This window comes from Lichenostomus cassidix, chromosome 1 (assembly GCF_008360975.1).
Source record: "Lichenostomus cassidix isolate B80296 chromosome 1, HeHo_3.0, whole genome shotgun sequence".
In the NCBI taxonomy this organism is placed as follows: Eukaryota; Metazoa; Chordata; class Aves; order Passeriformes; family Meliphagidae; genus Lichenostomus; species Lichenostomus cassidix.
The window spans coordinates 80,903,960-80,918,251 of NC_139479.1; the positions used below are offsets into that span (position 1 = coordinate 80,903,960).

General features: G+C 46.9%; 1 protein-coding gene across 3 annotated transcripts in view; it reads left to right on the forward strand.

Moving 5' to 3' along the window:
* Positions 1-13,584, forward strand: part of ME3 (malic enzyme 3) — a 117,925-nt gene extending 104,341 nt beyond the window's left edge. For all 3 annotated transcript variants that reach the window (XM_085065633.1, XM_085065640.1, XM_085065636.1), the window contains 7 exons: positions 8,247-8,344; positions 9,340-9,453; positions 10,095-10,200; positions 10,763-10,905; positions 11,790-11,963; positions 12,401-12,499; positions 13,301-13,584. In XM_085065633.1, the coding sequence (XP_084921759.1) occupies positions 8,247-8,344; positions 9,340-9,453; positions 10,095-10,200; positions 10,763-10,905; positions 11,790-11,963; positions 12,401-12,499; positions 13,301-13,462 (896 nt within the window). In that variant the 3' untranslated portion in view covers positions 13,463-13,584. The remainder of the gene's footprint in view (positions 1-8,246; positions 8,345-9,339; positions 9,454-10,094; positions 10,201-10,762; positions 10,906-11,789; positions 11,964-12,400; positions 12,500-13,300) is intronic.
* The last annotated feature ends 708 nt before the right edge of the window (positions 13,585-14,292 follow it).

Consider the following 14,292-nt stretch of genomic DNA (forward strand, 5'->3'; position numbering starts at 1 on the left):
AGAAACAAAAGGGAAATCCAAGCTAGGCTTGTAGTCAGAAATTAGTTTTGAGGACCTTTGGACTGCTGAAGTAACGTGGATCTACTCAGTTAACTCTGTCTTGGAGTCATGTCAGAGATAATGGAGTCGAATTTGGAATGAGTGGTCTGATTTACTCACCCTAATATATCCCTCTGTATCCTCAGATGATATGAAAAATGTAGGAAGTGGCATTTTCTCACTTTACACTCTCCTGTTCTTTGGGTTTACCTTAGAGTCTCTCTTTTCTAGTATGCTGGTGTTTCATGACTCACCTACTTAAAAACATGTTAAAGTTCAATGCAAGTGGTGTTTAAATGACTGATGAAAATTATACAAAGCCTTGTTTAAGCAGGCATGATTAATTTTACTCAAGTGAGGCAGGAACAGACCTCCTGAAGCCTGAATTATTCCAGCTTCTGAGCTGGCAATGTTTTAAGTATGTTGCATTAAAAACATATCTTAGGCACAAGCAGTGCAAGTTAGATCAGGCCTGAGCTATACTAATTTTAACCCATTGGTTATATGGGACTCTGGATGCAGTGTGCCTAAACACACACACACACACACACACACAGAGGAGATGAGGGAAAAAGGTATCAATTGCTTCCCTTAAGCTCCTTTAGGCCTCCCTCGTGCTGCCCCAGGGCCTACACAAAACAAAAACCAGATTAAAGTATTAATCCCGGGGGTTTTGAGTTTGTTTGTTTTTGTCTTTTTTGTCCCACAAATTAATGTATTTCCAAATCCATCCTAACCCCAGAGGATGAAAGTGACTCAGACCCCTTCCAGTTGGAGCCAGCCTGCTGATGCTGAGCGGGATGCCTGCCAGGTACCACAAACTGGGACGAGGTGGTTGCTTATTCTGAAAGCCATTATGCTGGGAGCTCACAGGAGCTGGCTCTCAGTGCCCACTGCTCGTTCTGAAAGCCATTAGCCTGGGATCCAGGCAGGAGCTGGCTCACAGTGCCCGCGCGTGGGAGCTCCCATTGAGGGAGTGCTTCTCCTTCCTCTAAGGGAGTGGTGACATCAGTCCTTTCCCAGCTCTGTCTGGGTTCATGCAAGGGGCAACAGCTTCAATTACAGCTCTGAGGGAGAAAATTGATTGTCACTTCTTCTTTTTACCCTGTAAAGTACCAGGGCAGGCTCTGAAGCACTTAAGAAATTGGAGGGATGTGAGAATGCTGTAGCTCCTGCTCTTCCTGCTGTAACTTTGCTCCACTTAATTTTTCATGGTGATAAAGAGAATGTAGACAACTTAAAAGTCTTACAAAGTTGTCAAGTCTGGTGAATCCTTGAAGCAGGAATCTCTGGATTCCTTCATTCAAGATATTACAGAAAGCCATTGAAGACATTAGTTTGGAAGGGACCCCTGGATGTCATCCAGCCCTCACTCAAATAAAGGGTGATTTCAAACTTAGATCCAAGTTTTATATTAGTTCAGGTTGCTCAGAGCCTTGTCCAGCCAAATACTTTGCAATATCTACAAGGATGGGTCTCCACAATTTCTTTGTGCTACCTGTTGCAAAGTTTTTCTCATCTTCCTTATGCACCTTTTTCCTTAATATCTAATTGGAATTTTGCTAGATGCAGCTTTTGTTCACTGTGCCTCATCTTTTTGTTGTTCACCTCTGAGAAGAATCTGGCCTCTTTACAAGCACTCCAACCAGTGCTTGTAAACAGAAATTAGATGCCCTCTTAGTCTTTTCCAGCCCTTTCAAACCCAGGCTCCTCAGCCCTCTTTGTATACCCTGGTGATATTTGTGCCCCTCCTCTGGACTTGCTCCAGTTTGTCATTGTGCTGAAAGCCCCAAATGGGACATGCTAGTTTAGGGATGACCTCGAAAGTGCTGAAATAGAAAAAAATTTTCACTTTATTTGATCTACTGCCTAGACTTCTGTTGACACAGTCTAGCAGGCTGTTGGCCTTATGTGGCACAAAGGCTTATTGCTGGCTCGCCTTCCACTTGCTGCCCACCGCAACACCAAAATTTTCATCTGCAAAGCTGCAGGACTCTGCATTAGCCTTTGCTGACCCTCATGAGGTTTCCCTGAGCTCATTTCTCCAGCCTGCTGAGATCCCTCTGAATGACTGTCTTACCACCACTGTATCAATCACTATCCCAAATTTGTAATCATCCATGAATTTTATGGGAGTGCACTCTGTTTTATAGTCCAGATCTTTATGAAAACTTAAATAGTACTGGCCTCTTTGTACCACTGATTGCAAACCTTTGAGTTTTTCACTCATTTGATTGTCCACTTGTTCCGTCTGTACCTCTCCAGTTTGGCTACAAGGATGTTTTGGGAGATTACTTCAAAGGGCTCATGCAGATCAAGGAAAGCACACAGAGTTCTAGCTCCATGATGAGAACTTTAGGCATGCAAAATTACAGGATATCTATAGACTTCTGCTTATTTATCAGGGATTATTCAACAGACAAAGTCCAAGAGACCTGATGAGATGCATCTAAGAATTCATCTGAGGTATGTGGCCAACCTCATTACAAAGTCACTTTTTGAAAGGTTATGGTAACTGAGGAGATTACTAATTCATGAAAAAAAGAAGACAAATGTCACACCTATCTTCAAGAAAGGCAAAAAGAAAAATACAGGGAATTTTAGCCCAGCTGGCCTAACCTCAGTATCTGGGAATTACAAAGCAATTCTTCTGGAAGTTCACCTAGAAACAAGAAGGTGAATGAGAACAGTATGGATCTCCCAAAGCAAATCATACTTGACCAACTTAGCTGCCTCCTGTGATGCTTACTTAGTACTGAACAGCAGAAGTTGTTCTGCAAGTTTGGTCAGAATTGCAGAAAAATTAAGAAATCTTTGATATATTGTTTAATTAATTGTGTCAGATCATGTAATTCAGAAGTTTTTCACACATACAGGCAGGGCAAAGAGAACAGTGCACAAAAGCATGAAGTCTGTTATCTAAAGTAGTCGGCAGGCAATGCTCAGGATCTCCCTTTTAACAGAACCCTTCTGAGTCTTTTCCCAGCCATTGGAGCAATGATTCCCCTTGGTTGTAGGATGTGTGACTACTGATGAGCCTCAAAATATCCCTTGACCCACCAACCACCTTTTCTCGTTATCCTAGCAGATAACCTTTCCATAACCTTCCCAAGACACTTCAGGAAGCAGTGCCTGGCCTGAAGCAACAGTGCCCCAGATCTCAGCTGAGGCTGGGAACAGGCTAACTCCAGTGCCACAGCTCCAAGCAGCTTCAAACACTTGGGCAAGTTAGAAATCAATCATGTGCAAACGAGGCCTGTTTCACAGGCACGTTTCCATGTGCTGTGAGAAGCAGGCGAAGTGAGTTCTTGGCTCAGCAGTAACTAATTTCAGCAGATTAAAATGGTACAGTATCTTACTTTGTTGTTTCAGCTGGCATGGAAAATGCATCGGTAATTACCACAGGAAGCTAAGGAGGGGGAAGCACCATAGGAAGGGAGTGCGGGATGATGCTGTGCTGTGTAACAAAGCAGGCAATGTCCTGCCAAGCAGCTCCTGAGCAGTGTGCTTTGCCTAGGGATTTACCCAGCCTGGAGATAGTTGTGGAGGTGTTCTTAGTCCTGTAGAGGTTCACCATTATCAGTCCCTCTGGACCTGCTGTGCCCCACCGCAGAAAAGGGTGCTGCTGCATTAACTGTGTAAGGGCCACCTCCTGGGTTTGTGTTGAATTCACACACTGACTGCTTCACAAGACAGGTCAGAACAGTGTGGACTCCAGGCTGTAAATGGGCCTCAGTTTCTTGGGCTTATCAGGGCAGCACTCTAAAGATCAGGCCCATATCTTCTGTCATTTTTGGGAATTGTGACATTTGTTTCCCTTTCCTCTCCTGCTTTTCTTGTTTGCGGTTTTTCTCATTCGCTGGATGCCACTGCCAGCTCCTTCCTTGCAGTGAAGAGCAGCACAGGTCACCTCTGTGTTAAGCTGTCTGGAAGGGTAACCCTCACTTGTAGCCATGGAGGGGAAGACCTTGAGCTGCAAACACTTTGGCAGTTTTTTGCTCCAGCTTTGTTGTGTTTGATTTTTGATTATGCATTTGGAGTGGATCTAGACAAGCTCCACTCTGCTTTCCAGTAATGGGCGGAACTGCTGCAGGGAGTTAATGCAAACCAGAATTTGGAAAAGCCCTAGGCTTCCTCCTCATCCATAAATTGAGATATATTTCCTTGGCTGCCCTTTGCTGGAGCTGTTAAACTAGAGTTTGCTGTTCCCTGGGCCCTCATATTGGCATGGCTTTGACAGGGTGAAGTGTAAGCAGGCAGGTCAAAAGTAAAAAATAAAAGATCAGGCTGAATTTGGTCATCTTTTCCACCACTGTACTGTGGAGAAGGGGGAATCACCCACACAGGTGTTGTGTGAAGAAACAGGCAATGGTGTGGCTGCACATTCCCATTGCTGCTGCTGTTGGAAGGATTCAGCATGGTGGTGATGCTTGGCTCAGCTCAGTCAGCTCTCTGGGACAGGTGACAGTGCAGTGCCAGCCATCAGCATGACAGGACTCCTGCCCCAAAGCAGCCACATGGTGCACACTTTCCCCTATGTCCCCTACTTAGCCTCTGCTGCTGTCACCCACAGCACAGCCTTGGCCTTGGCACTGGGCAGCATTTCCCTGGTGACTCAGCAATGCTGCCCATAACTCCATATGCAAAGCTGCTCACCCTCTGCCCGCTCTCACTCTCAGAGGAAGGGTCAGATCCCTGGGAATGGGAGCCTCTCTGCTGCAGCTTTTCCCATCCCATGCTGTGAAGCAGATCCTTTCCTCGGGTTATGTTGCAGTGTACCTCCACTGACATCTACCGGGGCTTGTTCTCACTTGCAATAGTACAAGTGGAACATCAACCCCACGGAGTTTTCCTTAATGTTTTACAATGCTCTGAATGTTCCCAGGTGTCAGAGATTAATTCCTGTGGAATGGCCATGTTCCTGAGTGTACGTGTACCTTAGGTTTAAATGCCTCTTTTTTGGACTGGTTCTGTTGCTGTGGACTTCCCAGAGAGGTCCCGAGGTCTGCTTGCTATTTTGTGATATCATGTTTAGCACTCACTTTGAGTCTTGGATAGAGAGGATGATTTGCAAGCACTTTCCTTTCTTCTCTCTGTACCCCTGCATATCTCACCTCAGATACAGACCAGCCAAACCGGCTCTTGCTAATTACTTGGGGAAGCAGTTATCCACAACAGCAGCACTCAGTCTCTTTGAAAAACAGATAGACCAAGGTGTTGAAGGATGGCTGGTGTTTTCTTGCCATGGCAAGGAGTTCCCTGCCCGAGTCTGACTTTGTGATTCTTTTAGAACTGAAGCACAATGATTAGCCAGTTCATTACATGAACCAGCTGTGAACTCTTCACAGAGATGCTCTGTTGTTTCATGCTCAGAAATTGTAATTACCAAAGAAAAATATTGAGCTAAGGCCAAGGTACAGTAACTTTATTACTTGAGTAATGGGGGTGAGATGCAGTTTGGGAGACGTGGAGGGATTAGAAACACATTGGAAAGAGAGAGGAGGATTAGGAGTGGCAGAGCTGAACAGAGCCCTGCTGTTAGTCAGAGCTGCAGTACAAGTGCAGGGGATGAGTAATGGCACACCCAGTCCCTCAGGTCTCTGCTCTGCAGACTGAATCCATGTCCCCTTTCTTTCCATACACCCCACGAGTCAAATTCCTGCTAGGGACATCCTTATAAAGTACCTTGAGTCCCTCTGTTGAATCTCTTAAGAGCATTTCCCACTTTTAAATGGGTTTGCAGATACCAGCATTTGTCCCATCAGACTTCTTGACAATCACAATAAAGCAGTTTTGCCTGGGTCAGGACCAAGAGAAACAAGATACTTCTCCAGTTACATTTCTCTTCAGTACTTTCCAGGCATCTATCACTGCTAATGCTGTGATCTGACACAGCACTGACTGTGACCATCACACTGTAATGGCTTCACTTTTGGTTTTTTAACTCTGATCAGTTCCCCACTGCAAACCACACAGAGATTTGGGGATTTCTGTGCAAAGTAAGCCTTGGAGTAGAGTGTGAACATATGTGAGTGTACACATAGATGTTCATTCTCTACTGCATGTCACAAACTTGGCATTGCTGACAGCTGGGGGACTCTGGTCTGTTCCTATTTCTTTGCAGCTCAGACTTTTAAACTGACTGAACCCTTTTAAACTGACTGAATTCAAATGATCTGGAAATGTAATGCTACAAACTCTTGTGAGCTAATGAAGGGAATTCTTCAGCATCCTCGATGCTGAAGCAAGTGTCTCAAGTGCTTCATTGCAAGAAAGAAGCTTACAAAGCAATCAACCATCAGTCTAGTCTATTTTGTGTTTAAGGCATGAATGCTTGCAGTGCTCTCATGAAGTTGTGGATGCCTCATCCCTAGAAGTGTGCAAAGCCAGGTTGGATGGGACTTGGAACAACCTGATCTAGTGGAAGGTGTCCCTGCTCATGTCAGGGGAGTTGTAACTAGATGGTCTTTCAAATCTCTTCCAACCCAGACCATTCTGTGGTTCTGTGAAGTGATGCTGCCATTCTGTACTGGTGTGCCAGTGTGGACATCATGTTTGCTGCAGGAGTGTCGCCACTGTAACTGCTGCTAAACCAGAATCACTCTGAAGAGAAGCTAATTATTAGTTTTTTGAGAACTAAAGTCATCTGAGTTATAATGACAAAATGTTGGTGAGCAGATTGTACTGACAAATACTTCTGGTCTGGCCAATGACGATTTTCTTTGTCAGAGTAGTTTATACAGGTTTCCTAAACAAGTCCTGTCAATAAAATTACTTCTTTGGCAGAGTATTTGTGCTCCCAGTAGGTTTTCTGCTTGCTAGAAAATGATAAGAGAGTGAATCATTCCCCAGTGATACACCAGCAGATTGCTAGCTTGCCTGTGGCTTTTGCACCAAAGTAAAGAAGCAGGTAAAGCCAATTTTGTTTTCTGGGTCATTGGGAGATGAGGCAGCTCCATCTGCTGGTGACACTGCTCATGGTCATCTCTGTTCAGGAGCTGCTGTTTCTCAGCCAGGCTGTTCCTGATGCCTTGCAGCACGCAGGCCCTAAGGAACCTGCAGGGGACCTCAGTGAAGCACTGGCTACCTGTAACCCTGAAGCGCTGGCTGATTACAGGGGCAGGAAAATAGGAAATGCTGGAAATTTGGTGAAATAGGGTGTATTAGCTTAAAACTGGTCATTGCCTGCCTCAACCATGACCACCCCTACAAGACTTGTTACTTGTGGAATTCCTGATTTCTCCCAAAGCTTGTAAAGATGAGAATGGAGAGACCAGCACTAGAGCTGGGAACAGATCAAAACAGAGGCATAACCAAACTGATATTCTTTCAAATGCTAAGGAATAAAATAAATGGACTTTATGATCCTTATGGGTCCCCTCCAACTTTACATATTCTGTGACCAAACTTCCTCCTTGTCTCCCAGGTCCCCTTTAATGCTTGCATCCAGCTTGCCCAGGTGAGCAGAGATTCTGCCAGTGCCTGAATCCTTATTAGCTTGTGCCTTATTTGATTTCTTTCCACCATATTCCTTCCCCTGGGACAGGACATCTGATGAATGCTGCCTGTGATTTATGTGTGAGTTATGTGGAGTAAAGGCAGGTTATTCAGTCGGAAATTTGCCCCCCTTAACAGATGGAAAGCTGTAGATATCACGGTGGCTGTAACAGCAGAACTCTGCTCCATTTTGCTGCATTATTCCTCGCTAATCTGGGACCAGCTCCTGTTCTCTGTGACTCCTTAATGTTCAGCAGCAAAGTGATGGCTGTGAGTCAGGGTATCATGGTGTTATTGGAGTAAAAAAATGGTGATGTTGGGCTGTGAAGGTAAATAGGAGAAGGGGATGGTAATTCCATGATCACAGAGGATTTTGTGACAAGGGGACCCAAGTTCAGACCACTGCTCTGCTACAGAGGTCTTATGGGACCTTAGAGTCACCTGCATCTTAAACTCTTGGGAGTTAGGTATAAACTTCTTCTGACATTCTAGAATTTGGCGTCCCTTTGACTCTACATGGAGGAAAAATTGTGTTCTCCAGCCTTGCCAGCAAATTTGAATGTTAACATTTCAGCACAGGGAAGGCACTCTGATCCTTTAGCGACAGAATCTAAGAGAACAGTTCCTACCAGAAAGTTTCTGACAGTGTATCTGCAGGGTAGACAATCCATTTGCCAGCATGTTCATCTCATGGTGTTTCTCTCTTTCAGGCACAGCATCTGTTGCAGTCGCTGGCATCTTTGCAGCCTTAAGGATCACAAAGAACAAGCTCTCTGACCAGAAGTTTGTTTTCCAGGGAGCCGGAGAGGTAGGAATATTCCTGAGCTTGTACTTTAATATGCTCCATCTTCAAATTAAGAGAGAGAAAAGTCAACCATAAAACTTCCTGCAAGGCTTGGCTTCATGAGGATGCTGCAGGACTATAAAGGAGGCTGGTTTGAGTACTCAGGGTTGGTGCCTAGGGTAAACCAGAACTTCTTTAGCAGCAGAGTCCAAAGGACTTCAGACTTAAAGAACTTTAAGAACACAACTTTGCTTTCTGGAGTCAGTCATAGTGCCCCATGGCAGAAGTCAGGTCACCTGTATGGCACCTTGCTCAAAGAGAGAGCAGGAAGAAAACACCTCCAAAGCCTGGTCCATGGACTAAAGGTGTTGGTCCAGGACCTGTCTCAGCTCTCTCCCACCTGTGAGACTTTGGGAAGGTCTATTTGTCTGTCCCTCACTGAGACAAAGATTGCTCTCTCTCCACCCCTGCTGGCAGACATGTCTATGCTGGTCCCCATCTCTGTGGCACAGAGCCCTTCCTGCCTTGTTAGTCCCCATCTGGGCAGGAGGGCCAGGCACAGCTGTAGCACCACAGACACACAGCATGTCCAGGGCTGCTTTCCCAGGCAGGAATGGGAGAAGACATTCCTCATGGCTGTATTTCCTATCCAGCAGTCCCACTCAGCTTTGAGTTCCTCTGTCCTGGCATTGCCACGAGCATTTTTTAAGTGTCTCCCTCTTTTCCTGCCCTGCAGCAGTTGGTTTAAATTATGGAGAGAGCCTCTGCTTGTCAAGGTATCACCTCTGCTTCTTCAGCCTCACCTGCAATCTGCTCTGCTGAATGATTGTGAGGGTTTTCATTTATGGCAGCACCTACAGAGCTAAACTCAGTCCCATGTCTTGGTAGTGTACAACCCTGGAGCAGAAAGTCTTCCTCCTTTGTGCAGTGTTGGGAGATGACCCAACCCATCTCTCATTTCAAATCTTCCCCCAAAAGATAATGATATCCCAATGAAGTGTTTATTTACTCTGTTCCAGGCTGCAATGGGCATAGCTCATCTCATCCTCATGGCCATGGAAAAGGAAGGAGTTTCACGAGAGGATGCCATCAAAAAAATTTGGATGGTGGACTCCAAGGGACTGATTGTGAAGGTGAATTTGTCTCCAGAGCTGAGCTCCACTCCCCTGCCATCCACTGCCCCATAGAGAGGCCAGAGCAGGCAGATACCTTGGACCCCTGCTCAGCCCTGAAGTAAAGGCTGCAGTTTTATTGGTGTCAGCGTTATTGCTCCTGCTTTCAGAGGACTAGATCTCATGGTGACAACAGTGTGCCAGCAGCACTGGCTACCCTAGAGGCAATGCTTTGGGCTTCTAAAGTGGAAGGATAACTGCTGGCCATGGCCTCAAGCAGTGCTGGAAGTCTTGCATGTCATATGGCAACATCGTGCCCTGCTTGGTGACCCAGCCTGGCCCAGCTCCATTCTGCACTCCCTGTGTCCCCAGGGCCTCTGCCCTTGTCCCTCCTCAGAGCTGTGCTTTGTGTACAAGTGAATGGCAGCCAGGCCCTTCCTCCACACAGTGAAGGTATTTTGGTGGGTGAGAGGAGCAGAGACTAGCCCAGTGGGACATTACACCAACAGCTCGATGCCTGACTGGCTGATGCTAAGGTCCTGCATCAGGAGGGTAGAGGGTAGAGGGCCAGAGATTAAATGAACTGAAGAAGATGAGTTACTATGTTATGTGTCCAGCTTTTGCCAACAGACCGAAGTTTGACTCCTCCTTTTTCCTCACAGGGCAGGAGCCACCTGAACCATGAAAAGGAAGTGTTTGCCCAGGACCACCCCAGTGTGGACACACTGGAAGAGGTTGTGGAGAAAGTGAAGCCTACAGCAGTTATAGGTGGAGTTCACTTAATATGACCTGTTCATGTCAATTCAGTTCTTAGGGGAATTGAATTTCTTTCTGTCTTTCTTCTAGAATCTCCTTTTGTTTTCCTAGTCAAAACAAAATGAGCTTTTTTTCCCCCCCATTTTATTGTTTGAATTCTCCATATCCTTTTTTCTTCAACTGTGGGGCACAGGCTTCCTCACTTTTGGACCTCTTGGAGCTCTTCCAGACAAGGCTGTAAAGGGAGGTGCTGGGAGAGGCAGGATCTGGGGCTCTCAAGCAACAAACGTGGCCCTGTCAGGCTGGGTAGGATGAGGATGACAACAGGCGCCTCAGGCAGGTCTTTGGGAGTCAGGACAAAACGCTGGTGCTCACTCTGCCCGAAAAGCAGAGGGCTTTATTTTGAGACAGGCTTTTAACCTCACCCTCATATCAGAATGTAACATTGCCAGCTGCAGCTCCCCAGAGGAAGCCTGTTCCCTCCCACAGTTATTTACCAATCCCAGAGGGACCAGCCCAGTGCGCTGCAGTCAGACAGTGGGAAAGCAGCCTCACTGCGCCGTTGTTGTTCCAGGTGTGGCGGCTGTCGCAGGAGCTTTCACTGAGAAGCTGCTGAAGGACATGGCAGCCTTCAACGAGAGGCCCATCGTGTTTGCCCTGAGCAACCCCACGAGCAAAGCGGAGTGCACGGCGGAGCAGTGCTACCGCCTCACCCAGGTACCGCGGCTCACAGCGGGAACCCTGGGCCGGGCTGCACCCAGGGCACCTCAGTGCAGCATGCTGGGCAGACAAGGGGCAGCCTGCAGAGGCTGAAATAAGAGACATTCAAGCTGGTCATAAAGAAAAACTGTCACACTGTGAGGAGGGTCAGGAGGTGGAGCGGGGGGCAGGGCCAGGATTGCTCCTGCAGTCTCTGTCCCCGCAAGTTTTCAAGACCAGACTGGGCAAAGCCCTGAGCAGCCTGTTCTGATTTTATAGCTGACCTTGCTGTGAGCAAGAATTTGGGTCCCTACCAGCCTGAATTATTTTGTGATCTTCTAAAGAAAGTGCTTGCCTCCTTCACCCACAGCTGTCTGAGATCCCTGTTTTCTGTCCCCCTGGTTTCTGTCCCCTGTGTTTTGCCAGCCTAGTTGTTTATGTAACTCTTTCATCACCCAGCTTAGACCCAATGTCACTGAAGAACTACAGTCATGTGGATTGACTTGGCATGAGAGAGGAGCCTTTGTCTCACTCTTTCCTTTGCCCTCTCCACCACCTGTGTGGCCAGAGCAATCACACAGCCCCAGACCTTTATCCCACGAGTCTCTCTTCACACCCCATAGATGGCTGATAGAGAGGTAGAAAGACTCCTCAGCAAGATCAGAGCACTTGCAGTACAAACACACTCAGTGCTTGGTGGCCCTTTCCATAGCCCTGACCATGGCACTGGGGGCTGGGTTGTCCCAGTGTGTCAGCTGGAGGTGGCTCTGGTGGAAGTGCCTCTGCTGACTGAGATTTGTCCACTTGGTCACCAGTGCTCCCTGAGCACAGATCATGGTGAGCAGCAGAAATCTAAGACTTGTCTTCCAAATCTGAGTGCTTCTTTCTCTCTCTTTGATCAGGGCCGGGGAATATTTGCAAGTGGGAGTCCATTCCCAAAGGTAACGCTGCCCAATGGACAGACCTTCTTCCCTGGCCAAGGAAACAATGCCTACGTCTTCCCAGGAGTGGCACTGGGGGTCATTGCCTGCGGGGTCCGGCACATCTCTGATGAAATCTTCCTCATCACAGCAGAGGTTTCCAACTGATAATTTAACTAATATTGTAAAAAAGCTGATAAGAGGTACATGTATCTACTTAAGGTGTTTTAAAGAACCTGGCCCAGACAATGTGTGGAGGGGAAATGGCTCATCCTCAGCAAAAAGCTGCAGCCTTCTCCTGGCTCAGGGAAAGCTCACACTTCCATTACATCTACAGTGGTGCAGGAGCCATGACAGGGTTCTCCTTCTTCTCTACAACTGCTGCCCTAGCTCAGCACCTCCCCCGCTCTGGCTCCAACCTGAAGTCTGTAATGAAATGTGTACACACATGTGTTTGGACATGTCATGGGTTCCCACTCAGGACTAATCCCAGCCCCGATGCTCCTGAGGTTTCAGCCACATGCCATGAAATTCTAGAGAATGTGGTATGTGCTTGAGACCATCCCTAAAAGCTACCATTCTCTTCTTTCTAGGCTATTGCTGCCGAGGTGACGGAACAGAATCTTGCAGAAGGAAGACTCTATCCCCCCTTGGATACCATCAGAGATGTGTCTCTCAAAATTGCTGTGAAAGTGAGTATTTCCACTTGTATTTCCACTTTTCATTGTAGGGAGAGCAGGAATTGCTCTGGCATCATTTTTGCTTTGTATTTTTTTAGTTCAATTTATTCCAAAGTCTAAAACAATGATTCTCAGGAATTTTTCTGGCCAGAATTGCTGCTTTGATTTCTTCCATCATTAAAATCCAAATGTGAAAAATACATTCTGATTCTGGGTGCCTCACAGCTCACAAAGCTCTGCTTTATTGCTTGAAGCTGTGAGTCTTCAGCACTTCAAAAAGTGAGGTTTAGAGTCAAATTCAAACATGACTCAAGTTGCCAAAAGATTTTAGGTTCCAAATTGCTATTTTGGAACTTCTCCTCCTGTATTTAGTAGGAACCTAAGTACATAAATACTATTCCAGATGTGGGCTTGTCTAATTATGGGTTTGGTGCCCTGTATACATCAGATCTGTAATTTAGAGACACCCCCTGAGAGTCTCCTTGGCCAGCTCAGAGTTACTGAGAGATGCAGAGCATAGCTGAGGGTGTGAGCAGAGGTGGCCAAAGGGCTGCTCTCCTTCTTCAGCTGCAGACCCCAACCATTCTGCCAGGGTAGTGCATTTCTTACCAGCCACTGGTTGCAGGCAGCTTGCATTCCCTCATCCAAGTGAGGGTGAAGTGCAGCTGACTCATGAAGAGAAGAAATTTAAAAATGGCACAATTCTGAGAGGAGGAAAGAGGGAAAATACAGCCAGGGCCAAACTGTAGTTGGTTCCAACTTCATAACGTGCCAGCATTGTTTCAGCAGCTCATTTTGCTTATCTTTTTGCAGATTGTTGACTGGGCCTACAAGCACGACCTCGCTTCTTGGTACCCTGAGCCAGCAGACAAGGAAACCTTTGTGAAACAGCTCATGTATAGTGCTGACTATGATTCATTTGTTCTTGACGATTACAGGTGGCCCCCTGCAGCCATGCAAACACAAAATGTATAATGTTTTGTGAGAACTGTTCTCTCATTTTTGTCACCAGTTCCTGTGGCTCATGTCATTGCTGATATAAATGCACCTCCAGGCTTGCAGAATGATAAAAGTAAACGAATCCAAGGTGTTTATAACTTGCCACTGACTTTTGTCTGGGGAAGCATGTTAGTAGGGAATAAAATGAAGCCCAGGGTGGGCAGGCAACACTCCAAGGAGAGAGACAGACTGGCTGCAGCCCATCCCAGTCCGTCAGCACTGCCCATTGCTGACTGCTTAACATACTGCCTGTTCTCAGCTCAGCTGCCTTGGGGTGAGCTACCTGGGCCACCTCAGAAGCACAGAATCCCATTCCTGCTGGGAGTGCCCACAGGAAGCTCAAATCCACATTACCATGCCTCACACGACAGCCCCATGTTGCCTGTGGCTCTGTGGATGCTACAGGAAGTGTGGGCATTGCTCTGGGAGAACTGCACACTCCTCTTTCTGCTTCCAAAGCAGAAAAAGCACTACCCTTTTCTGCTTCCAAAGTCCCTGATGTTTGGGGAGTCTGAACCAACCCAAACTGGTCCATGGGTCACACAGCCTGGCACTGCCATCTGCCACACCCCATGGAAACAAACACTGAAACCTTCCTCAACCCCATGGGGACAACAGACCCCCTACCCTCCTCAATTCAGGTGGCCCTTCAAGGGAACAAGAGTGAAGGGACACACAGGGGATAGTGGAGCTGTAGACCAGGATACCCCCAAAACCACATACAGCCATCAAGTCGGTGCAACTCCTGATGGGCACTGCTAAGGAAGCACTGCCACCAGCCAAGGGTCCCCCTGGGAGTCTGTCTG